General features: G+C 58.6%; 1 protein-coding gene across 1 annotated transcript in view; it reads left to right on the plus strand.

Annotated features, from left to right (window-relative positions):
* Nucleotides 1–1,106: 1,106 nt before the first annotated feature.
* FAM20C (FAM20C golgi associated secretory pathway kinase) overlaps nucleotides 1,107–26,099 on the plus strand; it is a gene marked incomplete at its 5' end in the record, with an annotated part of 37,328 nt that continues 12,335 nt past the window's right edge. The window contains 3 exons of the mRNA XM_079719994.1: nucleotides 1,107–1,717; nucleotides 3,437–3,612; nucleotides 9,269–9,347. Coding sequence (XP_079576120.1) covers nucleotides 1,107–1,717; nucleotides 3,437–3,612; nucleotides 9,269–9,347 — 866 coding nt within the window. The remainder of the gene's footprint in view (nucleotides 1,718–3,436; nucleotides 3,613–9,268; nucleotides 9,348–26,099) is intronic.

Consider the following 26,099-nt stretch of genomic DNA (forward strand, 5'->3'; position numbering starts at 1 on the left):
CGGGGAGGGACTTGGCCTGGGTTCTGGCCCTCGGCTTATCCGGGAGGAGCCGAGAGGCTGCAGCTGGCGGCGGCCTGCCCCGGGCGGGCCGAGGTCCTGGGCGCGGCAGCCAGGCCGGGGAGCCCTTCTCGGCAGAACCCGCAGCGCGGGATCAGCGCCGTCTGCTTTCCTCTCCGTCTTCTCCGGGCAAACCGCGGGAAGAAAGCGCCCTCTCTTTAGCGGGCCGGGAGCTGCAGAGCATCGCGGGGCGCGGCCGAGGGGAGGAGAAAACAGAGGGAGCAGCGTAGGCCCGGGCTCGCGGGGCTGCGGCTCCGCCAATCTGCGGGCGCTGACGCGGGGGGCGGCTCCGCGGCGCTCGGATATCTGACCGCCCGGGGAGAGGCTCGGCTGTGCGGGGGCTACGCTCCGGGCTACGCTCCGGGGACGGCCGGTGCACCTGCCCGGGGACTTCGCCGGACGCTCCGTGCGCCACCCACCCCGTTCCCTTCCCCTCCTCGGTCCCCGCGGCCCTGCGCCCTCATTCCCCTCCAGGTCCCCGCCTGCGGGCCGCAGCGTGAGAGAACCGAGCCCTGCCCGAAGGAGCCGCCCCTTCTCCGCCCGGCCGGCCCGGCGCCTAGCGCGGCCCACGGAGCAGCGCAAGAGACTGCGCCGAGCCTCGGATCGGATTGCGCCGCGCGGTCGCCGCCACCCCCCACCCCCACCCCAGGCCGCCGCGCCTTGGCCGGGATGGGCCTAAGTGTCCGGCCCCTGCGCGCCTGATGAGCGCGGCCGCGGCCCCGGAGACCCAAGCGGGCCGCTACGTGCGCGGGGCCTCCCCGAGCTGCGCCCCCAGTTTCGCGGACGAGGGCCGCCGGGCCCGGCCGGCTGAGGGCGCGGCCGCTCCGGAGAGGCGAGAGGTAACGGCCCCGAAATGGCCCGGCGAGCGGGCGCTTTGGAGGTGGGCGCCCTACGCGTGGGACAGCCCCGGGACGAGTAGCTGGCCGACGCCAGATGGACCTTGATCCGCGCCGCGGCACCGCATTCGTGCCAAGCCAAGACTAGAAGGGCACGGGCGGAGCGCGCTCTGGGGGCGCCCGGAGTTCCAGGCCCCGCTCGCCCGCCGGGCCATGAAGATGATCCTGGTGCGCAGGTTCCGCGTGCTCATCCTGATGGCGTTCCTGGTGGCCTGCGCGCTGCACATCGTGCTGGATCTGCTGCCCAAGCTGGAGCGGAGCGGAGCGCAGCCCTCGGGGGAACCCGGCTGCTCCTGCGCGCAGCCCGCGGCCGAGGCGGCGGCACCCGGCTGGGCCCAGGCTCGCGGACGCCCGGGGGAGCCCCCGGCAGCAGCCTCTGCCGCCGGCGACGCGGGCTGGCCCAACAAGCACACACTGCGCATCCTGCAGGACTTCAGCTCCGACCCTTCCTCCAACCTCACGTCCCACTCGCTTGAGAAACTGCCACCCGCAGCCGAACCGGCTGAGGGCGCCTTGCCGGGGCAGGATCCCGGCGCCCTGCGACCCTTAGACCCCGGTCACCGGCCGCTGCTCAGAGACCCCGGTCCGCGTGGACCTGTGCCGCCCCCCGGCCCGAGCGGGGACGGCTCCCTCCTGGCCAGGCTGTTCCAGCACCCGCTGTACCAGGCAGCCATCCCGCCGCTAACGGAGGACGACGTCCTCTTCAACGTGAACAGCGACATCAGGTTCAACCCCAAGGCGGCGGCAGCGGAGAACCCAGACTGGTGAGTGGGGCTGCGGCTGCTGAGGTGGGTGCTGGCAGGCCCGACACCCAAGGCAGCCATGCGCCCCTTGAGAATAAAGATCCACCCCAGAAAGTGTCCTTGCACATCCAAGGCGCTGTGTAAAGAGGCTCAGGGTCAGAGACTCGCAGAGGGCGTGGACCCCATGGCAGAGGCCCCAGGAAGGGGAGCTTTGTGGGGCGGGCAGCATGCAGGCTCTGGGCACTGCCTTTGTCTCCAGAATGACTGCCTCCCTGAGAAGGGCTGCTGGGTGCTTTGGGAGCTGTTTCCTGTGGCCACTGACCTGGAAGGCAGACATGGCAGGCAGGAGCCGGGAAGCTTGAGTTCTGCATTTACAGGAAAGCAGTGCTGGCCTGCAAGGCCCTGGTCACTGGCTCACAAAGGGACTCAGGCAGTGAGTGAAGGTGCTTCCTTGGGAAGCCGCTGCCTGCCAGTGCTTTTGGCAACACCGCTCTGGTGGACGTGTCGGGAAGGTCTGGAGAGGCCTCATGAGCCTTGTAAACCAGTCCCTGAGAAAAAATTATCAGAGGGGCATAACCAAGGGGTTCTCCCCCCACCCAGGCTGCAACGGTGTGACAGCTTCCTAAAAGGCGAGGAGCATCCCCCAGGAGCATCTCTTTAAACTGTCCTGCTTTAAACCCCTCCCCCAAGGCCCTCCTCAGCCACACAGATCAAAATAAGCAGATGCTGCTGCCCTGGGTGGTGAAATATTAACCAACAGCAAAGCCAGGATAAATAAGTACCTGCAAAGGTTACACAGGCAACAGAGGGGAAAGGCCCGGTTTCCAAAACATCTCATAAAATCCTTTCTCCTTTGCAGTTGGACCAGACCCAGTGTTTTCTGTCTAAACACACCACGGTGTTTGGTGGCCTCTGAGCTTTGTCTGCTGGCCGGGTTCACGGACATGCTCGGAAATCTGAGAGGCAGAGCAGTGTGCTAGGCCTGGGCCTCCTTGTAGGGGAGACGGAGCCCAGAGCCAGCGGTCAGTGATGGGGCCCTGGGGCAGCTTCTCGTAGCCCATCGTGTCCATTGTGGGGCTGAAAAGGCCTCACTGTCAGGTGAATTAGCGCTTCGACAAGTTCCGCTTTTCCCTCCAGCAGCAAACAGGGCCTGTCCTCCCCCAGACTGGCCCTTTGGCTCAAGAGACAAGGAGGGGCCACGTTGGCAGCAGGTCCTCAGTTTGGGCCTCGGCTGGAGTGAGTGCCACTTTCCTCTCTCCCCACCCGAGGCTGCTTCCTGAAAATCAAATTTAGCCTCTTGAATCATTGCTGCCCCAAAACAGCACCCAGCGAAGGTTTCCGCCAGACTGAGCTCATCTGCCCCCAGGAAGCCGGCAGCCCCTCGCACCCCAGGCTGACATCATGCTTGTCAGGCTGTTTCAGTGACCCTGGGACAGACGCGGCGGGGCCTAGCGCTGACGGTCTGGGTTTGGTCTGCTTTAGTTATAGCTGTCTGTGGCGTCTCCCAAGGGTAAGTGAGAATTATAGGCCTTCAAATGTATTATTAGTTGGTGGAACAATAGCCACAGAAAAAGTGCGTACGTCGCAGGGTCCTGTCTGAGTAGAGGCACCTCTGAATAAATCCATATTTGTTTGGATCCAAAGTGAAAACCTTGGCATCGATGCCAACTCCCCCATCCATCTCGAGACCTTGCTGTTCTGTTCTTTCCCTGTTGACCTGGGTCACCTTCATTTGTGCAGGCCACACGAAGGTCCTGAGGATGAATTCCTACCCGCAGGGGACGTGGCCGTGGACTCCTATCCCAACTGGCTCAAATTCCACATCGGCATCAACCGCTATGAGTTGTACTCTCGACACAACCCAGCGGTGGAGGCCCTGCTGCGTGACCTCGGCGGCCAGAAGATCACCAGTGTTGGTAGGTGCCCTCCCTGCCCGGCCAGCTCTCCTTGCTGGAGCATCACCTCATGGGCGAGTTATACTGGCAGCCTTCCCAGAGGAGGCGCCTGCAGGCCTTCGATGCTGTCAGTATTTGGGGGCAGCGGGAGGCTGCCTTCTGCTGTTGCAAGATGAGCCAGGCAGGGCCAGACGCCGCCCAGCCAGTCCTGTTGTTCTGCTGGGGGTGGTGCACCACAGGTCCCCACCGCGGCTTAAGAAGAGGCACCCCTGGCAGCTGCAGGGAGACGCCTTGGAGAGCTCAGCATCTTCTGGTTGTTTGGGGAGGCTCTGCCTCAGAGCCCACCAGGTGCTCCCGGGATTCGTGTGGGCGGGGAGTGACAAGGGCTCAACTCTATCCAGGGCACAGCCCCATACACGGAGTGGTTTGGAGGAGACATCTCTGAGTTCTTTGGGATCTGCTGAATCAGAAGTTTCAGGGCATCCAGTTACTGATTTCAGGAAAACGTGTCGGCAGTGGTTTCTGAGTGTGGAGGTTTGATGCCATTGTTCGAAGGCCTGTAGGCAATTGTTTGTGAAGGTCCCGATTAGTCACTAATAGCTCCAAGGGCAGAGGGGCTGGGCAGAGGCCCTGGGTGGGAGGAACAGTCCCAGGAGGCACGTAGGGTGGAGGGAGGCCCCAGGAGCATGAGTGCTGGGAGCAGGGGGTTCCAGGCACTGTCTTACTGGTGTCTGGGCCATCCTGAGGCTGAAGGGGCTCTGCTAACCTGGGCTGATGCCCAGGGAGTTGGGAGTTGCCTGCGAGGCTGGCACCTGGGTTTCCAGAGCTCTTTAGAGGCTGTGTTGGGTGTCTCCACCCGGTGCTGAGCTGTTTGGCAGCACCACCCTTCTCCCTAGCATATGGTTGTTCACCCTGAGAGAGAACTCGCTGGGGCACCATGGTGGTCTCCCCTCCTTCTTGCTGCCCAGGAGGAATCTGAGTGCCTCCCGGCCCCCAGCCCCACCCAGCCCTCCTCCTGTGCTGGAAGGCAATCCATGTGGATGAAGAGGACTGCATGGGAGAGGCCACAGCCGGGGTGTCCCCTTCTCTCCTGAGTAGACGAGGTCGTTAGAGAAACATCCAATGCGATGACCATTTGTCATCTGTTCAGCGGATTCTCTTGAGCACCTCCTGCATCTCAGGGCCCCTTTCCAGGCCGTGGGAGTTGGGGGTGAATCCAGCCTCAACAAGCTTCTGCTGCGTCCTGACCTGCACATGCTGATGGACAGATAAAGTCGAGAGTGATTAGCGAGGAGGTGACCTCCACCTGGGAGGACCAGGTCTTGAATGGGGCGAAGGCTTTCATGATGGAAGGGGGCAGGGAGCGTGGGCCTTTTGGGAAAATGACAACAGCGTTTTAAAATTGGGGTTTAGGGAAGTGCCGCATTCATGGTTGCAGGCTGCTGTCTGCCCCAGTCTCCCATCTGTCAAGTGGGCTCAGGCACATTGCATCTTATTTCAAGAAGATGGACAGTGCACCCAGTCTTGTACAGTATTAACTCGGGCTTTGTTCAGGGTCTTGGTTAGAGGCAGGGCTGCAAGGATCCCACAGGCCAGCCAGGCTCACCATTCCCCTCAGGGGACAGACAGCCTCCCAGCTCTCACTGGACGTTGCCCTGTGCAGATAGCAGAGCCCAGGAGCCCAGGGAGCCGCCGGAGGCAGAGGACAAGCCTCGGGGGCTCACAGGAAGCTTTGCCCGCCCTGGGCACCCTCCTCCCCCATTCTCCCGGGGGCCTGGCCTTGGGGCACCCCCACCCCCTTTGGTCCTGGGCAGTGGTGCCTAGGCTGCCTGACGTCCCAGAGTTCTGGCTTGCTCTGCGCCTGACAAGGTGACCTGGGGTGAGTGCCTGCCCGTCTGTGTCCTGTGGGCTGTTTGAGCTGATCTCACCCGCTGGACTACCCTGGCCTAGCTGGTCCTAATCCAGCATGTTCCTTGGGGCCATGGGCCGGTCAGAGCCCAGGCTGGCATTCACAGGTGCCTGATGAGCATGGGAAGGTTGACTTGGTGGGACCCCAGGTATCATCACCCACAGCGAACAGCAGGCCTGGTGTGTCCCGGCTCCCCCAGTCACGAGTCAGCGTGACTCTGGGCAGATGGGTTAACTTCTGTGGGCCTCCCTGTGTCTCCTGTGGCTCACAGACGTGGTCATATCCTCGACCCTGTAATCTCCAGCTTGCAAATCTGAAATCATAACCCATTTGACAGCAAAACCCAACCCAACATGAACGGACATGGAGGCAAAACCTAAAATGAGAGACTGTTTATAAACCCTTGTTTTTCTCTCTTGGAGTGAATGTTCCCATGGAGTGCATTTAATTCCGGGGTTCTCCCCCGACCCGCTCAGGGCTACAGGATCTGTGGGATGGATACACCACCTGCAACTCTTGTCATCTGAAATTTTCAAAACCCCTGAACACTTCTGCCCCAGAGATTTTGAAGACAGGTGTGGATCCATGAAACCTGCCTCACAGGGCTGTTGAGAGGTTTTGGTGAGGAAGAGGAAGAGGTGGGAGCAGAGGCTACGCCGTGTCCCCGCTGGTTACCTGTGTGTGGGGCGGCCAGCACTGGGCAAGCTGGAGCCTGCTGAAGGCCTCGACCGGACGCTCACCCCACTATGTGCGGCCTTGTGCCTGGACGTGCCTGGAGGTGCTCCCAGCAAGTTCACACTTGAGAGAAGGCCCCTCTTCCTGAGGAAGCAGGACATCTTCTCACCTGGAGCCCAGTGGAGCCTCCGGGAGCATGGCTGCAAGTGTCCGGGCCCAGGCTCCTGCTAGGTGGGGCGCAGGAGAGGGGCTGGCCCGGCCAGGCTGCAGGCGTCCCCGGAGAATGCACACCTCCCCGGGGGTGTCTGCCCCCACATCCAGCTGGTCGTTTTTGTTGGACACCCAGCGGCTGAGACAGCAGCCTCTGACTGGGCCCTTGGCTTAGCAGAGCCACTGGGTGGGTTTGCAGACCGGGGTCCCTGGACAAGAGCTGTCTGCTGCTGGAGGCCCTGCCCCGACACTGCTGTGACCTGGGGGGGTGCAGCCCTCGGAGGCCCCATGGGAGCCGGGAACCTGCCTTGGGAGTCAGGGTTCAGCAGCGCCGTCCTTTTGAGCTTAAAATGGAAGAAGAGCTAGAAATCCAGCCCATCTCCCAACCCCATCCTGCAAATCGGGGAACAGGCTTCCGGGAGGGCAGGCTTGCCCACGGTCAGCACATCTCTGCCCCCAGCTCTGGGCTGTGTCTGGACCCAAATGGTCACTTCAGTCTTGGAACATGAGCCCAGAAATGGTGTGGCCGTGAGAACGGGTCCTGCGAGGCCCCCAATGCTTTCCCTCAGAACAGTTCCATCAAGGCTCCCCGTTCAGAGCCCCTTGATCCGCTCACAAAACGCATGTGGCCAGCGGAGATTTCTTTAGACCTGGGCTCCCGGCTGCTTGGTAATGGCTATTAACCGCCTTTAAAGAGGCTCAGGACCCTGAAGCCAGGCCTGCGGAGGCTTTGGCTGGGCCAGTGGTAGTGTTGATAATTAAATCACTATTGTGCACAATCATGGATGCAAAGAATAAATGACACAATTAACTACTCTGTACTTGGAGTTACTTAAGAAGAAGTCACTCAGCAGGAGAGGATTCGGGCAGCCTCTGGCCTGAAGCACAGACCCCGCAGTTGCTCATCCAGATCAGGACAAAGCCATGGTGGTGCCGAGCAGTGGAGACGGCTCCACGGGACGGAAGTCCTGGGCGCTCACTGACCTGCAGCCCTGGGGGCCGTAGGGCCGCCCTGCCTAATGAGCGGGCTGCTCAGGAAGGTGGCTCTGGGCCCAGAAAGGCTACAGTCCCCCTCCTACCCCGGGGACACCACCACTTCATGCCCCAGTCCCAGGAGCCTGGCTCGACTGACCCGGAGGAAGGGAACTGAAAATGCCCAGTAAGCTGGACGCCCAAGCCCAGGGCCAGAGGGGCCTTCAGTCATCCTGGAGGAAGGACAAAGGCCCCCCTGGGGACCCGGAGAAGACGGTGAATAGCTGAGCTCCTCCTCATCTCTCTCCACTGTCGGGTTGAAGGTCAAAAACAAAGCCTGTGCGGTGCTGACCCGGCTGCACCCACCGGCGCTTGCTTTCTCCATTTTGAACCGTTGGCAGCCACGGCCCTGGAATCCAGCAGGCGTGTGTTCCAACTGGGTTCCATCTAAGTCCAGGACGGGAGCTGGTTTCCACCTGGGGCGGTGCTGTGGTTTCCCTTTCAAGTAAGCAGAATTTCCCCAATAAGGGTGAGCTGGATTGTGGCAAATCACAGCATCAGTCGTAGTCCAGGCTGGAAGCTGTTGCTTCTCAAACATCCTGGGGCCTGTGTCGTGGACTGAAGTCTGGGCTGCACCCCTGAGTTGGGCTGAGGACCCAGGCCGGAGCACAGGCTAACGTGGGGCAGGTGCCCACGGGGCTGGCCCCTCAGTGCCTGTAAATGGACGCGCTCTCGCCTTTCTCCGTGGCTGTGGGGTGGGCGGGGAGAACAGAGAGCCCAGCTGCTCCCGGTGTCACATTCTCCAAACCTGAGCCGTCCTTGGGCCAGGCCTCGCTTCTTCTGGCCCTTAAATCAAGGCAGGGGCTGTGAAAACAGCTGGACCAGCGTCCTGACCGTGACTCCTAAGGACAGACGTTGGTCCTACTTCACAGATGAACTGGCCGAGGCTGAGGGCACAACGTCAGTGGCCCTGCTGGCACCTGGCAGCACCTCCCACATGGAGGTGTCTGTGTGGCCCACCAGTCTCCAGAAGACGGAGTTCATTCATTTAAAGTCAGGGTGGCCCATCCAAATATGGGTCAGGGATCTTGTTAGGAATGGAGAGGGCACAGGCTCGGGGAGCTTCACGCACAGACCTGGGTCACACTGTCTCCGATGCTGAGTCCAGGTCCCCTTCAGATGGAGCTGCTGACCTGGCAGCAGGAGTCAGGCAGGTGGCCGGGGACCTGGAGGACAGGTCTGGCCTCAGCGCCCATGGAGCCCTGCAGCCCCTGAAACATCTGGGAACTTGGACCTTGAGGTTCTGCCTCTCTCGCCCCTGAAGTCCGCTGACCTGAATGTGCCTGACGCTGTTCCAGGTGCTTCACTGGCGTGACCCCGGTCACCACGAGAGTAACCCCGGGAGAGGGTGCAACGCGTCCCCATGCTCACCTGAGTCCCCTGAGGCACCGACGAGTGGGTCTCAGCCCTGCCCCCAGCCCCATGGGGGAGGTTGGGTGGGTGTGCTGAGCCCCCTTCAACAGAGGGGGCCGAGGTCGGGGCAAGCAGAGACACCGTCTCGGGCGCCAGCTGGGGCCACTGCACACCCAACCCTCCAGTGTGGCACCCTCCCGCCACCTCTGCCGTCGGCCCATTTTCCCAGGCCCCATCCACCCTCCTCAGCACGGCTCCTCCAGCCCCTGGTTGGCGCTTCCTGACCCTGAAACATCTGCCTGCCCCAGGCCTTGGTCCCGGACCCTCACCACTCCACCGCCACGACCCTCACATTTGCACCCATACCCTGACCTAACCCCACAGCCTCAGGCCACCGCTACCCGGGGGTCCCCCCAGACCCTGAAGCAGTGCATCATCAAGCTCACGGGCCTGCCCCAAGGCAGCAGGTGACCCTGTATTCTTTCCCTCCTGTTGCAGCCATGAAGTCGGGGGGCACACAACTCAAGCTCATCATGACCTTCCAGAACTACGGGCAAGCACTGTTCAAACCCATGAAGTAAGTGCCGGGCCGGTGGGGGTCAGGTGCGAGGGGCTGTGGTTGGGAGTGCGCAGGCCGTGTGATCTGTGTCTGAGCCTCTCAGCTCTGCTGTCCTCGCCCGAGAGCAGCCAGACTCTATGTCTGTGAACACGCATAGCCCTGCCCGTAAAACTTTATTTCTAAAACTAGTGGGTCAGCTGATTTGACCCCCGATCCCTATTCTAGATAAAATAGAAACTGTGCTACCAAAATCAAAATGAACCCCTCAGTGGCATCTGAAAACTGTGGGGATGGTGGAGAAGGAACATTTGGAAGCCAGACTACTCCAGAAATGAGCACCTGTGGTTTGTGATGTCCACTCTGATGGTCCTGGGGCTTGCTTGTCCTGCATGGGCCCAGGTTGTTTGCCATCTTTGGTTAGTTTCAAACAGGGCCATTTTTGCACTGTTGAGACGGTTCATTGTTTTTAAAGCATGGGTTGCACCCCCAAAAGCCCATGAGGCCATTCAGGTCATGTGGGGCTGCTGGGCTGGGTGGGGACTGCGGCAAAGCTCCAGGGCATGGGCCCCCCGCAAAAGGAGCAGCTATCTGTGACCAGGGCGGACGGCCAGCCTGGTTCACACAGGACAGAACCCCAACGTTCATGAGGGGTGATTTGGGTGAGGTGAGGCCTAGGCTGCATGTGGGCTCCTTGGGAAGGTTCTGGAGGGGAGGGGGCTCCTCATAGAACTTTCTGGCCACCGTAGGCTCCTCTGTGCCCTCTCAGACTGGAGCTCGAGTAGAGGGGCCCCTTCCAGGCCTCTTGATGTCGCAACAGTGAGTATGGAGCTGTGCCGGGAGGAGGGTGTGCCAGGCGGGGTCGAGCTCGGATGCTGCATTGACGGCCAGGTGACAGGTGGGCCTGGACCCCTCCCTGGCAGGAATCCGGGACAATAGCCGAAAACCACAATGTCTTTGTCGCCCCGTCGGCCACACAGGCCCCCCGTCTCGGTGGTGTATTGTCCACAGTCCAGTAAATCGTCTCCAGGTGCGCCCAGAGCTTTGTAAGTTGAAGATTCTGAATTAATTAGGTGGCAGTATTTTTCCTCTGAGATCTTGAAGATGTATGCTGAGAGGGTCTAGAGAGGAACAGCCCTGAGGTGGGAGGTAGAGCCTGGGAGGGCCTGCAAAGTGTAATTTACGTGGTATGTGCATGACCATTTAAAGTTTTTTTTTTAATTTATTTATTTTATTTATTTTTATTTTTGGCTGCGTTGGGTCTTTGTTGCTGTGCGCGGGCTCTAGGCACGTGCGGGCTTCGGTAGTTGTGGTGCGCGGGCCTAGTTGTTCCGCGGCATGTGGGATCTTCCCGGACCAGGGCTCGAACCTGTGTCCCCTGCATTGGCAGGCGGATTCTTAACCACTGTGCCACCAGGGAAGCCCCACCATTTAAAGTTTAATGGGTATATATTTTTAATAGACATTGAAAAATATTTAAATAGTGCATTAGCCCATGAGTTGCTGAGTATTCTTGCTTTAGTGTTAAAGTAAGATTTTTTAACAGCTTTATCAAGATGTAATTTACATATTTCATAATTCAGCCACTTAAAGTCTACAGTTCAATAGCTTTCAGTATATTCACGGGATTCACGGTGCATCCATCACCACAATTTTAGAACCTTTTCGTTCCTCCAGAAAAAAACCTTGTCCGATGTTGCCCTCCCTCCAGGCCTGGACAACCACTACTCTACTTTCTGTCTCTGTGGACTTGCCCGTCTTGGAGTTTCACGTAAACAGAATCACACACTATCTGATTCTTTGTGTCTGCGTCTCTCACTGAGCATCATGTGTTCAAGGTTCATCCGCGTTGTGGCCGGTGTCAGAGCTTCCTTCCTTTCTGTGGCCGAACAATACTCCACAGTGTGGATGGACCACATTTTACTTGTACTTTCATCCGTTAATGGGCATCTGAGTTATTTCCACTTTTTGGCTGTATGAATAATGCCGTATGAACATTCATGTACAGGTTTTTGGGTGGACATATGTTTTCATTTCTCCCGGCTGTATGCCTGGGAGTGGAATTGCTGGGTCACATAATAACTAAGTGTAACTGTTTGAGGAGCTGCAGACGCTTTTCCTGGGCGGCTACGTAACGTGTAGCCCCACCAACCATCTCCACGTGCTGCTCGTCAATACTTGTCTTTATCCGCCTTTCTGGTCCTCGCCATCCTGGTGGGTGTGTGACATGGTGTCTCCTTGAGGTTCTGACTCATAGTTCTCTACTGACTAATGGTGTCGAGTGTCTTTTCACGTCCTTGTTGGTCATTTAGAGCTTCTTTGGAGAAGCGTCTGTTCAGATCTTTTGCCGTTGTTTAGTTGGTTGTCTTTCCATTAGTAAGTTGTAAGAATTCTTTATATATTTTGGATATAAGACCCTTATCACATACGTGGTGTCCTCTGAGGCACAAGCTTCTCATTTTGAGGATGTGGGATTTAACTATTATGTTGTTGTTGCTCGTGCTTTTGGTGTAGTATTTAAATTTTAATGTCGAAAAATGTACATGCTAGGTAATAGTGGTGCAGGTGATGTGTGTGGCTGAAGTTCAGAAGCACTGATGTATCCACAGAGACAGCAGGCCTGGCAAGGCCATTGTTGTGTGACCTCCAGTAAATTCATTCCCCCTTACTGGGACTCAGTTTATCCATATGTCAACAAAAGCATTGTAGGAAGAGGTTTGAGGTCTAAACTCTATTGGACTGGTTTAGGAGACAGGACACCAAGTTTATAGAAGGAAGCCGGGAGGAGCTGGTGTTTGGCAAGTCAGGGTGGGGCTGGGCAAATGCACCAGATTGTACAGGCTTTGCAACAGGATTCAACCTGCTTCTTGCAAAGGAAGCGTCCAGGTGTGCCCGTAACACTAGCTGTGACCACCTGCTGGCAGAGATATGCATTCAGTCACCCCACGAGCACTGAGCCCGGCCTGGCCTCCTGCCAGGCTCAGGGAATGCAGGCGTGACTCAGGCCCGGCACTGCTGCTGCTTAGGGCGGGACAGAGAGCAGTGTGTCTGCTCCACTGCGCAGGGCCCGGTCCTCGGTGGGTGCTACACATACGTCTGCAGAACGAACAAGAGAACGAGCCACTGACGGCAGACGGGAGACTGAGGGCTGGTGAGCACTTGGGAGGCAGCTGGAAGGTTTCTCAGAAGTGACCTCCAGCTGAGGCCTGAGCACAAGTGTGACGGTCAGGCGGACAGCACCCCAGGCCAGAAGGCCAGCCTGGAGGAGGCGGCACATTCCAGGACCGGGTGGCTTCTACAGTCTGGAGGACCAGTGCTGTTGTGCAGAGGACTACATCACATGGCTGTTTATCCTGAGGTTAATTTAAGTGAGATGAAGTTACGACCTAGTCTCTCGGTCACACCAGCCACACCTGAGGCATCAGTGGCTGCACGTAACTGGTGGTGCCGTGTTGGACACGCCCAGCATCACAGAAAGTTCTGTGGGACAGTTCTGTGTTTGAGCACAGAACTCGAGGGGAGACGAGTCCAGGCAGCTGGAGAGGGGCAGGGGTCAGACTCTGCAGGGCATCTGGGCCTGGATGTTTGGATTTTTTCCAGGAGTGTCAGCCAGCCACGTTATGCGGGGAGGGTGGGAGGGCTTATTGGGTGTCAGATGGGAGGTGCTGGCGTCTGCGCCTGAGGAGGCGTGAGGATGGGGGATGAGCGTGGCTCCTAGAGACACTTGGGAGAGGCAGAACCCTTGGGCACAGTGACGGACGTGGTCGGGGCTGAGAGTGAAGGCTTCTGACCTAGGTGCCAGTGGCCTGCGGGGCCATGTGTGTGTGGGGGGGGCGGGGTCCAGGCAGGGAGCAGGTGCACGTGGAGGCCCCTAGAAGGTGAGGCCTATCCTTGCTGTGTGACCTTGCAACACTCCCTCCCCTCTCTGGGCCTCGCTTGCCTTACGCTGCATGAGGCTGGATTACAGGAGGCTTCGGGCCCCTGCCGTTCTGGGACCTCTGTATCTCCGGTAAGGAAGACAGTAAGTTCAGCCCCGGTGGGGCTCCAGGAGCCACTGCAGTCCCCTCCCTGAGTCAGGCCTTGCTCTCTGATTGTCTGGGTGTGCTGGAGTTTGCAATTGTGACTTGCAAACATTCGAGGGATGATGACTATTTGGTGCACTTGAACAGTGGCTATTTAGGGCGCAACAGCTGAATGCAGGCTGGAAACAGAGCTGCAGCCGCGCTTCTGCTCAGGTCACTTGCCAGCAGGCAACCCATCGCTCCCCGTGGCCTGGCGAGGCTGCTTTAACGGTCTGTTTTCACCAAAACATCCGGGCCGCCTCCTGAGCGTTTGGAATCCGGAGCTACAGCGCCCTCTGTGCCGTGTGTATTTTGGGACCCAAAGCGTGTTCAGACGCAGGGAGGGAAGGAAAGCACACCTGCCCCTGTGGTAGCTCTGAGGGGAAAATAACTCCAACAGCAAGACAACACCTGCAGGACAGACGAGCCGGTCGCTGGGGCTCCACAGACCCAGCATCACTTGCAAAGCAGAAGAAGAGGAGAAAAACCCCACGGGCCAGGCTCAGTGAGTCTGAACTGGGTCATTTCGAGTCTGGCTTACCGAGCACTTGTCATGCAGGGCTCAGGAGCTGGGGGGACAGTGGAAGGCGCCCCCAAAGAAGGCACCCCCCCCAGCCTGGAGGCAGATGAGGCCGAGGTCGTGGGTGTACAAAAGGGCGCCACGCCAGGCACAGTGCCTCACGGACCCAGACAGGGAGGCCACTGTTACCCCACAGACCTTGTTGTGGACAAGGAGACTGAAGCTCAGAGTGCCCGAGGGCACCCAAGGGCACTGGCCAGCATTAGATGTGGCTGGAGTGACCACTGCACTGTCCCTACTCAGATCTCAAAGCAGTGGCCATCATCGTCTTTGACGTCGTTAACATGTGGGTTCATTTCTGGTTCCTTAATTTATAACAACAGCTGAGCTCTAACCCGATGCGTCCACACTGTGTGAGTGTCCCGGGCTGCCCTCGGGAAGCATCACGACCTGGGCAGCTTAGAGAATCAGGAAGCTCTTCTTCCTCAGTTCCGGAGGCCAGAGTCAGAAACCACGGTGTCGCAGGACCGCCTCCCCCGAAGGCTTCTAGAGGGTCCTTCCTGCCTCTTCCAGCTTCTGGGCGTGGCTGTCGATCCTTGGCGTTCTGTGGCTTGTGGCCAGGTCACTCCCTTTTCTGCCTCTGTTTTCGCATGGCCTCTCCTGCGGGTCTGTGTCCAAATTCCCCTCTTCTTATAAGGACACCAGTCACTGGACTCAGGGCCACCCTGACTCACTGTGACCTTTTCTTAATGAATCCCATCTGCCAAGTCCCTATTTCCAAATAAGGCCCCAGTCACAGGTCCCCAGGGTTAGGACTTCAACGTACCATTTTGGGGGAACACAATTCAACCCCTTCCAACGTCCAGGTAAGACTATATTCTGTGTATACCCGCACCTCTTCCCAGTGCCTGGGTGACGAAGGTAGCAAAGAGTTTTCATCTTCACTGTTGATGGATTCACCCGCTGCCCCGCCTGCCTTGGTCTCCTCTGTATGTTGTATGAGGAGGGTCAGTTAGATCAAGGGCAACTATCATCAGTGCTGATAAAATCCAATACAATTTTAGCTCTACCGACACTTGTAATTCCCCACTTTCCCGCCTTCTTAAAATGCACGCTTCTGTTGAGTTGGAACATTCATATGGAAATGCACACAGATGGTAAGCGGATGTTTACAACACACACCAGTAACCAGGTGACCAGGTAACCAGCACCAGGTCAGGACCAACTGACAGCCCCTAGACCCCTGTGGCCGCTGCAGTTTCCTCCTCCTAGGGTGGCTCCTGCCCCCCACCCCCGGTTCCCGGCAAGTGAATCCCCACCCCCTGCCCCCACCCGTGCTGCCCGTGCACCCGAGAGATGCCTCTCCCGTGGCTGGTTGTTCTCGTGGCCAAGTCACATTCCACTGTGTGAAAACCTCCGGTTTCTTCATCCCTCTCCTGTTGATGGACTTGTGGGCGGTTTCAGTTAAAGAATGTTGTTAGTGGAGCTGCCCTGACCGCTCTTGTACTTCTGAGGGCTCGTCTGGGGGCAGGGCTGTGTCAGGAGCACAGTGCTGGGTGGCAGGGTCGGGCTCTGTTCAGCTTGGCTTCAGTAGAGCTGCTGTCCAGGGCAGCCATCCTGTGGTCTACACTCCAGCAGCTCATTCCAGGGCAGGGTGTGGTGCCCAGGCTTGATGCCAGTGTCTGTGATGGCCGTACACAGAACCTGGACAGGTCACAGGCTGTGAATGACCTGTCCCTCTGGACCGGGCCAGGCCTAACCCCACTTCTGGCCCTTGGGGCCTCACTCCCTTTGTTTGCGGGCAGCAGCTCCCCTCTGTCCTGCTCTGGGAGCCTTGGTCTGGAGGGACAGCCATGTGTGTGGCCTTGCGGGGGGAGGGGCCTGTGTCTGCACGTCCGTCCAGGGGCTGCTGCCCACCCTGCAGGGACACATGGCCGCCTCTGCCCACCACGTGCTCCTTGTTCGTGCCACGCCCTGGTCTCCCTGAGGCTACCACGCTGGGCCGCGGCTCTCCACCCCAGTGAGAGCTGTTCCCTCACCTCCTCAGGTTTGTTAGGATTTGACAGCCTCCACTCTGGCCGGCGAAGCCAGTGCCCCTGTAGCTGACACGTCACATTTTAACTTTATCACCACTCTCCTTCAAGGAGGAGGTAATTGAGTCTCAGAGGGTTTAAACGTGAATCGGGCGTGGGAGGCCGGCCCGGGCTTGGTTCCAGGGTCTTGGACGTCAGGTCCCAGGCCTGTCAGGCACCGTGAGGCCGAGGCTCGGCCGGCCGGAGACCCTGGACCCGGGGTCTCTGCTGGTGTGGCGCCCACGCTGCCCACTCCTCCCAGAGGCATCGCACGTGAAGAGGCTCTAAGTACCTGCATTACTTTTGCAAAGAACAGGGGTGTGTGTGTGTGTGTGTGTGTGCGCGCGCGCGTGTGTATGTGCACGCACGCATCTCCCGGAGAAACCATCCCTGAGCAGCTGTTTGGAGGTCCAGGAGTTCCTCGTAGCCGAGGTGCACACACAGAGGCAGCTGCAGAAACGCCTTCTGGCCAGCCAGCCCTTCTCCACCGCAGAAACGCGAGCCGCCCCCCAGCCACAGCCTGGCCCGCCAGGGGGCAGCGCGGGCCTGAGAACAGGAAGTGCTGGAGGGCAGGGCCTCCCCTGGTGGTTTCGACCTCAGCCTGCTGAGCCCTGCTCAGGCCTGGGCTGGGGCCCAGGGGCGTGAGCGGGCAGCCTCACTGAACTGCCTGCCCTCCAGGCCCCGCCAGGGCCTCCCGATGACCAGGATGTCCAGCTGGGTGTGGCGCTCGGACGGGCGCCCTCTCGGCTGTCTTCCCAGCACTTGCACTGCCTCTGGGTTAGTGACACGGTGGTCCAGACCACTGCCTGGCCCTGAGCAGGCCCTGCCCCTCGCTGGGGCGCCTCCGCACTAGGACCGCATCCAGCTGTCGTGAGCACTGGCCCAGGGGAGCCCGCTTGCTACAACCTGGTGGGGTGAGCTTCTCTGGGGCCAACACAGGGCAGGAGTCGCAAGGGACTTGACTCTGTGAGGTTATCTGTCCCTGGAACAGTTATGTGGGAGGCGACTGGAGGGGCTGGCTCTTCCCTGACACCTCCTCCCTCCCCGCTCCCTCCAGGGCTGACAGGCAGAGGGACTACGGTGGTGTTCTCCGTGGTCCCCACGTGGCCACCGCATTGGTGGACCTGGGGCTCTGTGCCTCGTTATCAAAGCATGAAACCATTGCACGCTATTTCCACTCATCACTTTTACGAGGAGAGGATTTAAAGAGGCTCCGATGAAACGCTGTGCTCCCCTGGCCGCCAGAGAGGGAGCCATGGCCACGTTTATACTGCAACACGGGTGCCGCTACAGCCTTGCATGGTTAGCGGCTATCCCAGATGAATGTGTAAAATGCGGTTTTGTTGTCCATGACCCTGTACTGCGTGTTGGTCTCCAGGGCCGATTTATATATGAGTCAGACAGCGCCTCTCCTATACTTAATCTCTTCTGATGCTCCCGTCAGACATGCCGCATGGATCCTGTACAGCGGGGGCTGGGCTGTGAGCCACAGAGCTGCCTCCTTTGCTGAGGGAGGCAAGTGCCACCTCCTGTGGGCCCTGAGCTCCCCTGGGCCTCGGCGGCCTCGCCTGCAACGGGGGGCACACCAGGCACACCAGGCGCACCAGGCGCACCAGGCACACCAGGCGCACAGCAGGGCAGCCGGGCTGGCTGTTTCCTCCCTGAGCCACTGTGGGATTTAAGTACAGATGGGGTCGCTGGGTCGTTCTGGAACTCTGCACCCCGCTGGCCTGGTCTCATCACCTCAGCTGGTCTCTGGCACCCAGAGTCCCCTTCCTGCACTTACCTCGGGGGAGGGCCCCACCTCCGCTCTGGATCCGGGGCTGCCCAGTGCCCTGCAGTTTGTCCACAACCTCAGTTGACCCCCCCACTGAGCCCTGGGTGTGACCCATCTATGTCTCCAGTAAGCACAGGGCCTAGTGGACCCAGGGGAGCTTCGGGCTCCAAACTCCTGCAGTTAACGTGTACAGCCTAGTGGGGACGCTGTGTGGGGCTCCCGCGGACTCAGAGCAGCACCTGGTGTCTCCACGTGGCCCCTGCCTGAAGGAGCAGGACCTCTGAGCGCCGTCCTGGCCTCTGCACGTGGTGCAAACAGAAAACGTCCAGAGCTGCAGAGCCCGGTGCCCCAGGCTCAGGGGGGCCTCCTCGGCTGGCACAGGCCCTGTGCCGGGGGTGGGTGGACGGGTCCTGCGGTTGGCCTGTGAGGGTCTGTGCGTGCAGGGGGCTCCCCGGCAGCTACTCCAGGTCCCGTACTTGGTCTTTGGTGCATCTGCACGGTGCCCTCCCCGTGCCACTGGGAGTGATGACCAGACACCACGTCTCACGTGGTTGATCACCTTACAGGCCCCCAGTTGTAGGGCACTCAGGTTGTCTCCAATTTCATGGGCTATTTTTATAGTCAGAAAGCCGTGGACTTTCTTAATTGAAAAACAAGTAACAACCCATTACAGGCTTTTGAGAGACTCTCCCGAGCTTGTCAGCAGCAGGGCAGAGCTGTTGGCCCAGTGGAGGCTCGGGGCAGAGCAGCCAGGACCCCGGCTGAGCCTGCATGGCCACCCTGGGCTCTCTGCCCGACAGCACCATCGGAAGTCAGCTGCCCACCTTCGAGATCCACCATCACTGAGAGTGAGTGTCTTGAGGAAATGAGAGGGCAGGAGGAGACTCTGGGGGACAGAGGGGCTCACCTGAGATGTGGGGGGCTGTTGCCTGAGGAGCGTGGTGCCGGGCCTCGGGGGAGGGTCTCTGGAGAAGGGGCTTCTCCCGCTCCAATCCTTGCTTCGCTGCCAGGGTCCACTGCAAGCCTTCTCCCCGGGGTCCAAGCGTCCCCACGTCCCCACGTGGAGGACATGGTTGCCTCCGACCAGCTGAGCTCCTAGGCCCCCAGGAAAGGCTGGCCTGGTGCTGCCCAGTCAGAGACTCCCAAGGGTCCGAGGCAGGGGGACCTTGAGAACAGCACAGCACCCCTACCTCCCACGTGCCCTGGGCGCTGGTACACCTGAGCGCTGGGAGGATTCTCTTAGTTGGTCCCCACTGCAGCCCCAGGGGCTCGTCATCCTCGCCCATTCAGACAGGACCCAGAGGCTCAGGGAGGGAATGCCCGCCCGCAGAGCTGTGAGGCCAGCGTCGTGGCCAAGGGGACCGCCCGCCCCGGGCTCCTGGGTGGCTCCATGTGGCTGGCCTGGCTGTTATGCTGGGCCGCTACTGTCCATGGGCTCGAGTGGCCAGGCCACAGTCCCTCCGGCTCCCCAAACACCCTGCTGTTTCACCATCGGCCAAAACTGCCTGATTCGGGCAACCGCGGGAGTTCACTGTCTCCGGCTGCTCCTGCAGCTGGGAATTCCTTTGCTTGACAAAATAAAAGAAAAAGGAAATTATTAACAATTCTATAACAGTAGCAGGGAAGCAGGCAGGGAAATGGGTAAATGGTAAGAAGTTAGTAAAACCTGCAGAGAGCGCAGTTCTGGCCCCTGCGCCCTGCTTTGCCCCCGTCGAGCAGGTGGGGGGCTGTGCCGTCTCCCAGTCCCCCCAGTCTCGTCAGGACGCCCGCCCCAGCTGACCGTGACAAACGTTTCCTTGGGAGCTTCTGGAAAAGATTATCCCCTTTGTTCAAATCAAAGCAAGCAAGTCATTTTTTCCGAAAACATCCTCCTGAACAGCAGCATGGAGGTTCTCCCTGGTGTTAGGGTCTCTGGGGGCCGTCACCGAGCTATCGTGAAAGGGGCAGAAGGTGACAAGAAGGAAGGAAACTCTGGTCCTCGTTCCCACACGCCAGGGAAGAAACCAAGTCGGGCAGCTCAAGAGCAGTTTGATCAGCTGGTGGTTTTTTTACACCCTAAAAGGAAATTTTGCAGACCTGACATCTCCTTAAAAAGCCTCGAAAATAAGCTGGAATCGACCCCTACGCTCGGGATTGAGTTTGTTTTTCGTTCAGCAGGAAAAACAACATCACAGCAGTAGCCTTGGTGCTAAATATTTAATACACGGTTTAGTAGATTTGAGCATCTTTTTTTTACCTTGAATAAAAAGATGAGCGACGGAGGCTTAAATACGGAAAGAAGAACTAGAGGCCTGTGCTCACGGCTGCCGGGGACGGAGCGTTCACTTCCACTCTGATTTCATGCCTCAGTCATGTCTCCAAATTCCAGATGAGCTGACAGAAAAGTATTTAGAACACAATAGATCTTAAACTTTCAAGCAAATCTCTTCCCCCCGCCGACCCCCCACCCCGACCCTTTGCTTTGGAACGCAAGTCTGAGTCACTGCAATTATTTTTAAATGGAAACGACTTCAGACTTTTTTTTGCAGTTACAGATCTTTGAATTGTTTTTAAATTGGTTTTCATGAAATTGACCATAAGAGGTTTGAGTCTCTTCTGAGTTAATTTTTCCACCCAACCATAAGTGAGCAACTTGTCCCCTGTGTCCTACTTTGCAGAGCTGTCGCCGTGTCTCTTGGAGACCCAAGGGGAGGGGGATCAGTGGGTGTGAAGGCCCCTCGTGATCACCTGATAGCGGCAAATCGCTGATTGGTCCTGATGCTCTGGCTGTGGCTCACGGCGTGGCCGGTCGAGGCATGGGCAGGTCTGTGGGCGAGTAACAAGATGCTGGGGGAACCCGTCCTTGGGTGTGGTCATTATGAGGCCCATAGCCTTCAGGGAAATCCTCCCCCAAAAGAAAATAGGTTGGTAGGAGTGGACAACAGGTGCTGGAGGTTCTCAGTAGGAAGAGCGTGTTTTACCAAACAGATCCCCAGCCCTGCAGGGGCCAGGACAGGTGCTGCCAAAACTGGCAGGAGATACTGACGGAAAGGTCTCGCTGAGGTAACTGCCAGGGAGCGGCCTCCTCTCCCTTCCAGAACGTCTACCAGCCGAAAACCTGATATTAAACAGCTTAATATATCTCCTTAATGACAAGGTGCTTGCTCTCTGCCGTGTGAGTGACGGGAAGATTGTCCGAGACAGAAAGGCTGAGTTCTGCCTCCTTGCCTGCGCCGGGTGCGTCCGGATCCACTGCACACTTTGGAGGAACGAGCAAGTGTCTGTCTCATCGGGTGTTTTGCCCCTGAGGTTGGCCCAGGGACGGGAGCCAGAGCCTCATCCCCGCGGTGGCCTCTGCCCCCAGGACATCAGGCCACCTGGTTAGGACAAGGGTCTTTGCAGAAGTGATGGAGTCAGGATCTTGGGATGGGGTGGTCACCTTGGACCCCTGGATGGGCCTGAAATGCAGTCACGTGTGTCCTTGGTTAGGACACAGAGAAACCAGAGGAGGGATGTGGTGATGGAGGTAGGGCTGGGGCCAAGGAAGCCAGAAGAGGCTGGAGGGACCCCCCACCCCCGGAGCCCCTGGGGGAAGTGTGACCCTCCCACACCCTGATTTTGGATCCTGGTCCTCAGAACTGTGAGGGGTGAACTCCTGTTGTGTGGAGCACGTTTGCGGTCATCTGTTACAGTAGCTGCAGGACTCCCATCCATGTGCCCCCTGGGCCCCCCGCTCCTGGACCTAGGAGGAGGCGGCGCGGGTACAGACGCCGCCAGGCTCTCCGGTCCACGTGCTGTGTCCGGCTTTGCCGCTTCCCAGCGCGTGACCCGGCTACAGTGCCTCACCTGTGAGGTGGGTCTAGTCACACTGCCTGCCTTCCATAGTCCTGACCTGCGTGCGTCAGTGTGGGTGGAGCGCTGACAGCAGAGCAGGGGGCTAGAAAATTCTACAGGAGGGTTTGCTGTCATCAATAGCTTACTGAATAATGGATAGAAGAGGGTCAGAGGAGGCTGGGTGCACGGGGACCCAGGGGAGGGCCCTCGGGAGCACCGCCGTCTGTCTGTGAGCATCTCGGGGCCGAGCGGGTACCTGCAGTGACGCCTGAAGGGGTGCCTTTCGCAATTCTCACGTGGCCTTGGAAGCGCTCTCGTTCCTTCTGCCTCTCTTGCTGGGTCTGGGACGCCGGTCCTTCTCCACGACACACAAAAGGTGTATGTGTGGCCCACCTCTCTCTGGGCCTCAGGTTCCCATCTGGGCTCAGGGATCTCGGGGGCCCTTAGCTCTGACAAGGACACGGAAAAGCCTTGTGACAGCTGTGTGTGCTCTGGGCAAATTGCACAGTTGCCCTTTTTCCAAAGTTTCACCCAATGGTTTGCCGTTCTCTCTCCCGGCTCCCGCATCCCCATCCAGCTGTGCAACTCGGCGAGTCCGTCTCTGCACGGGTTGGTGGGGCAGCTGGCAGCAGGGGGGCGGCAGGGCTCTGCTCCCCCGGGCGGCGTCACCCCTGAGCCGTCTTACCTGCCCCACTTCACAGAGGCACCAAGGGCGCACCTGTTCCGTCAGCCTGGAGAGGGTGGCACCCAGGGCAGGCCTGTGTGAGCAGAGCCTTCCCCACCACTTGTCCTCCCCAGGTGTCCAGTGGAGAGAATATGGCCCAGCCCAGCCCCACCCCAGTCCCCCCATCTCAATCCAGGGGTCCCCTTGGACTAAAGCAAGGCCTTGGACCCCAGTGCTGGGCCCTGTATCGGGACCCCTCTGTTGGTGAGCTGAAACCTCTCACTGGCTGTGTCCTTGTCTGTAGGACGGGGACACTTCACAGGGGTCGTGAGGACCCAGGGAATGAACGCACGGAAAGCGCTTAGCAGGGCACTCAGCTCAGAGTAAGAGCCAGATAAATGTTGGCTTTTATTCCTTCGTGGGTTTTGGTCATAAGTTGCCAATTTACTCTGTTTTTAATCAAAGCAAAAGTTTCTGTTTTCCCACAAGTTAAAGAATGCTGAGATGTTGACAGTAGCAGTGAGACCAGCAGGGGGGCTGTTGGTCTGTGGGAGGGGACGAGGGGTCTGACAACTGTTCAGAGGGGTGCAGCGGTGCAGACCTGCTGGGAGCTGGGCCAAGCGTCTGGCAGGAACTGGACGCACTGGTGGGCCCTTCCTCCCACCAGGAACCAGGACCTTTCTTGGGGACGTGGGGACGGTTCTTGCAGCCGAACCTCTGGGGCTGCAGCCCCTTGTCGCCTGTGAGCCTAGGCACCTGACCTGGCGGCTGGCAGCCAGCGTCTTCCGACCTCGCTGTGCCCAGAGGTGGTTCTGATCCCAGAAGAAACGCAGGCTTTCAAGACCCACACCCAGAGCCATGTCTGACTTTGGGGCCTAAAGAAAGAGCCTAGGACAGGGTCAGACACCCGGGTCCTGACCCAGGGCCGGCCATTTCCAGCTGTGTGACTCTGCAGACGTCGCTTCCCATTTCCCAACCTCAGACGTCTGTGTCATTAAAACAGGGACAAAGATCAGAGCCTTGAGGGGCGCCCCAAGGACAAACCGTGCAGCCCAGGGAGGGCCCACGATGCGCATTGGATTCTGCCCCCGCAGCTTATGTGAAAACAGAGGTACTTCTCTCAAAACGTTCTGCGTCACTTCCTAAAAGTGTAATGCACTTCAGCGTGACCAGATCTGGAGGAAGCAGACGGGATTTCACAACCTCCCCGAGGTTGCTAAATCACCGTGTCCTTTGTGCTGCTTTGGTGTTGCCAAAGATTCCATACGCCTTTCTTTTTCCTGTGGTAAAAAATTACCACAAATTTAGTGGCTTAAAGCAACACAAGCTTGGTCTCTTACGGTTCTGGAGGTCCGAAATCTAAAATGGATCTGTGGGTTGTGGGCTTCTGGAGGCTCTGGAGTTGGCTTTCTGCCGAGGAATGCAGGTGCCTCTAGAAGCTAGAGAAGGAAACAGATTCCCGCCCCCCCAGAGCCTCCATCTGCAGGGCCGCCAGTGTAGCCTCTTCTGCCTTCAGATCTCCCTGTGCTTCCCTCTAATAAGGACCCTTTTGATGACATAGGGCAAATAATCCAGGATAATCTCCTCATCTCAAGATCCTTAACTAAATCACATCTTCAAAGTTCCTCTTGCCATTTAAGGCAGTCGTATTCACAGATTCTGGGGATTTAGATCACAGATTTCCTGGGAGAGGTCAACATAGCAGTCATTCTCACTTTAGTATGAATAACCACAATCAGGTAGTATTGTGCTTCCTTCCGAGCTAAGGGAAGTCCCTCTAAAGGAAGGGGGTTTGGGTGTGGTCAGCTCTGGAGAGGAAGGAGAGAGGGACATGCAGGAGGCCCCGAGAACTGGTCCCAAGCAGTCTCTCACTAGGGTTTAGCGGGTCTGGGCTTTGAGGGTATCAGGGACCGCCCTCCAGTGCCTGCTTTCTGGTGGCCTTGAGGCTCCATCTGACTGTCTGAGACAGGTGGAGTGTGAAGTTTCAGGGCCTTCCTGAGAGGAGGAGTGGACCCGAACCTTCCTCGGACCCTGGCTCTTCCCACTTCCACCAGTTTCTACCTTTCTTCCCTTTTTAACCCCAGTCACCGTTGCCAAGGCCATCTTTCACTTCAACAGACACCTAATCCATGGTTTGCCTCATTCCTCAGCTGCTGTTTGACCAGGAAGTCAGCCTTAACACCTTTTCATTTTCCTGCCTTGCAGTCCCGAGGCCAGGGTGCCCAACTGACCTCCGAGGCAGTGGGAGGGGGCCTCCAGGTGCTGACTGCTCCACGTGTGAGGGGCTCCTCCCGTCCCGGGTTCCTCAGAGATCTCAGTGTATCCCAGGGGAGGGGCTGCCACCGGCCTTGCTCCCTCTCAGTCGGTGGGGGAGGACCGTGACTCCTGGGCTCCAGGTGCTGTTCCAGGAAATGCTGGTCCCTGGCCCCTGGGCTCTCCGCCCCTCGTCAGGGCCAGCCCTGGGTGCTCAGCCAACTCCAGAGGGTCCGATAGCATCTCCTTTTCACATCTCCATGTCCCCCTCCCAGGAAGAAGCCTGGGGCGGGCCGCACCCCACACCTGCCCTTCTGCGTCTGAGCACACCTTCCGCCGGGACACCTGGAGGAAGAAGAGGCTTCCAGGTGACCTGGTTTAGCCAAGTCCAGTCTCCTGCCTGGTGCTTTGGGTTCAGTAGTTTTCCAAAGTACCTGCTGTTCCCCAGTGCAGCCCAGGAAGTGGCAGGAAGGTGGCCGGCCCCCCATGGAGGGGATCATGGCCCACCTTCTCCCTACTCAGTGCAACAAAAGAAATCCCAGTCTCCCCAGTGGGACTGGTGCCCCTGGCCCCTGGCATCCCACAGATGCTCCCAGGTTATCCCTTGCTCAGCACCTGCGCCCTGAGATGTGCCAGCATCCTCCCCACAGCAGATAGACAGAACTCTGAGACTCCCTGAGTTCTCCCAGGCTGAACTGGCTGGGAAGGACATCTGCCAGGAGGTAAGCAGAGCTGCATTCCTGTGAATGGCCTGGGGCCGGAGGTCACCGGAAAACCCCAAGGCGAGAGATGTGAAGGAACCAGGAACTGTTCTGGAACCTGGTCACAGTGCCTTCAGGAAGGGGCTGGGCTTTTCCCAGAGCAGCAGGGCTCAAAGCCACCTGCATTCCACGTGTGTGACCTGCTCAGAGGGGTGGGCCAGGGTGAGGGAGAGGGAACAAAGGCCAAAGCACTGGTGATGGTGATGATGGAGATGGTGATGGTGATGATGGCCTGGCCGAGAAAGTGGAGGAAGGAAGGTCCACTGGGAGGGCAGGCAGAGCCCTGTTGGGTCAGGGGAGCCATGAGCTAAGTGGAGAGGCAAAGCCTGGGAGACAGGGCAGAGAAGGACCCAGGCCCCACCTTCCACCCAGTGAGGATATACGGGCAGACAGAGGGACAGTCAGAGGGAGCAGAGAGCCCTCAGAAAGGCCGTCCTCTAGATCTGCACCGTCCAGGACAGTAGCCACCAGTCACATGTGTCTGTGTATGTGTAAGTTAATTAAAATAAAATGTGGAAGTCGGGTCCTGTGTCCAACATCTGGGTGTGCCTGTGAGGTGTAGAGCATGTCCATCACCGAGGAAAGTCCTGCTGGGCTGGGGAGGGCAGGGCAGGCCACGCTGAGAAGCAGAGTCAGTGACCCGGAGCCCCTGGGTGGGGCGAGAATGGCTGATCCCCTGGCAGCACAGGCGAGAGCTGTGCTGCCAGCCCTGGGCATGGCCCCGGCACCTCTGAGGGCCCACAGCTTCGTACATTTTTGTAGGGCTCTCTTTGAGGAGCTCTGCCCCAGGAGTTGGTGGTGAGTTCTGATGTGTTTTCCAACGAAAATAATTCTTAATTCCACGACAGACTG

Source organism: Hyperoodon ampullatus, assembly GCF_949752795.1.
Source record: "Hyperoodon ampullatus genome assembly, chromosome: 14".
Taxonomy (NCBI): Eukaryota; Metazoa; Chordata; class Mammalia; order Artiodactyla; family Ziphiidae; genus Hyperoodon; species Hyperoodon ampullatus.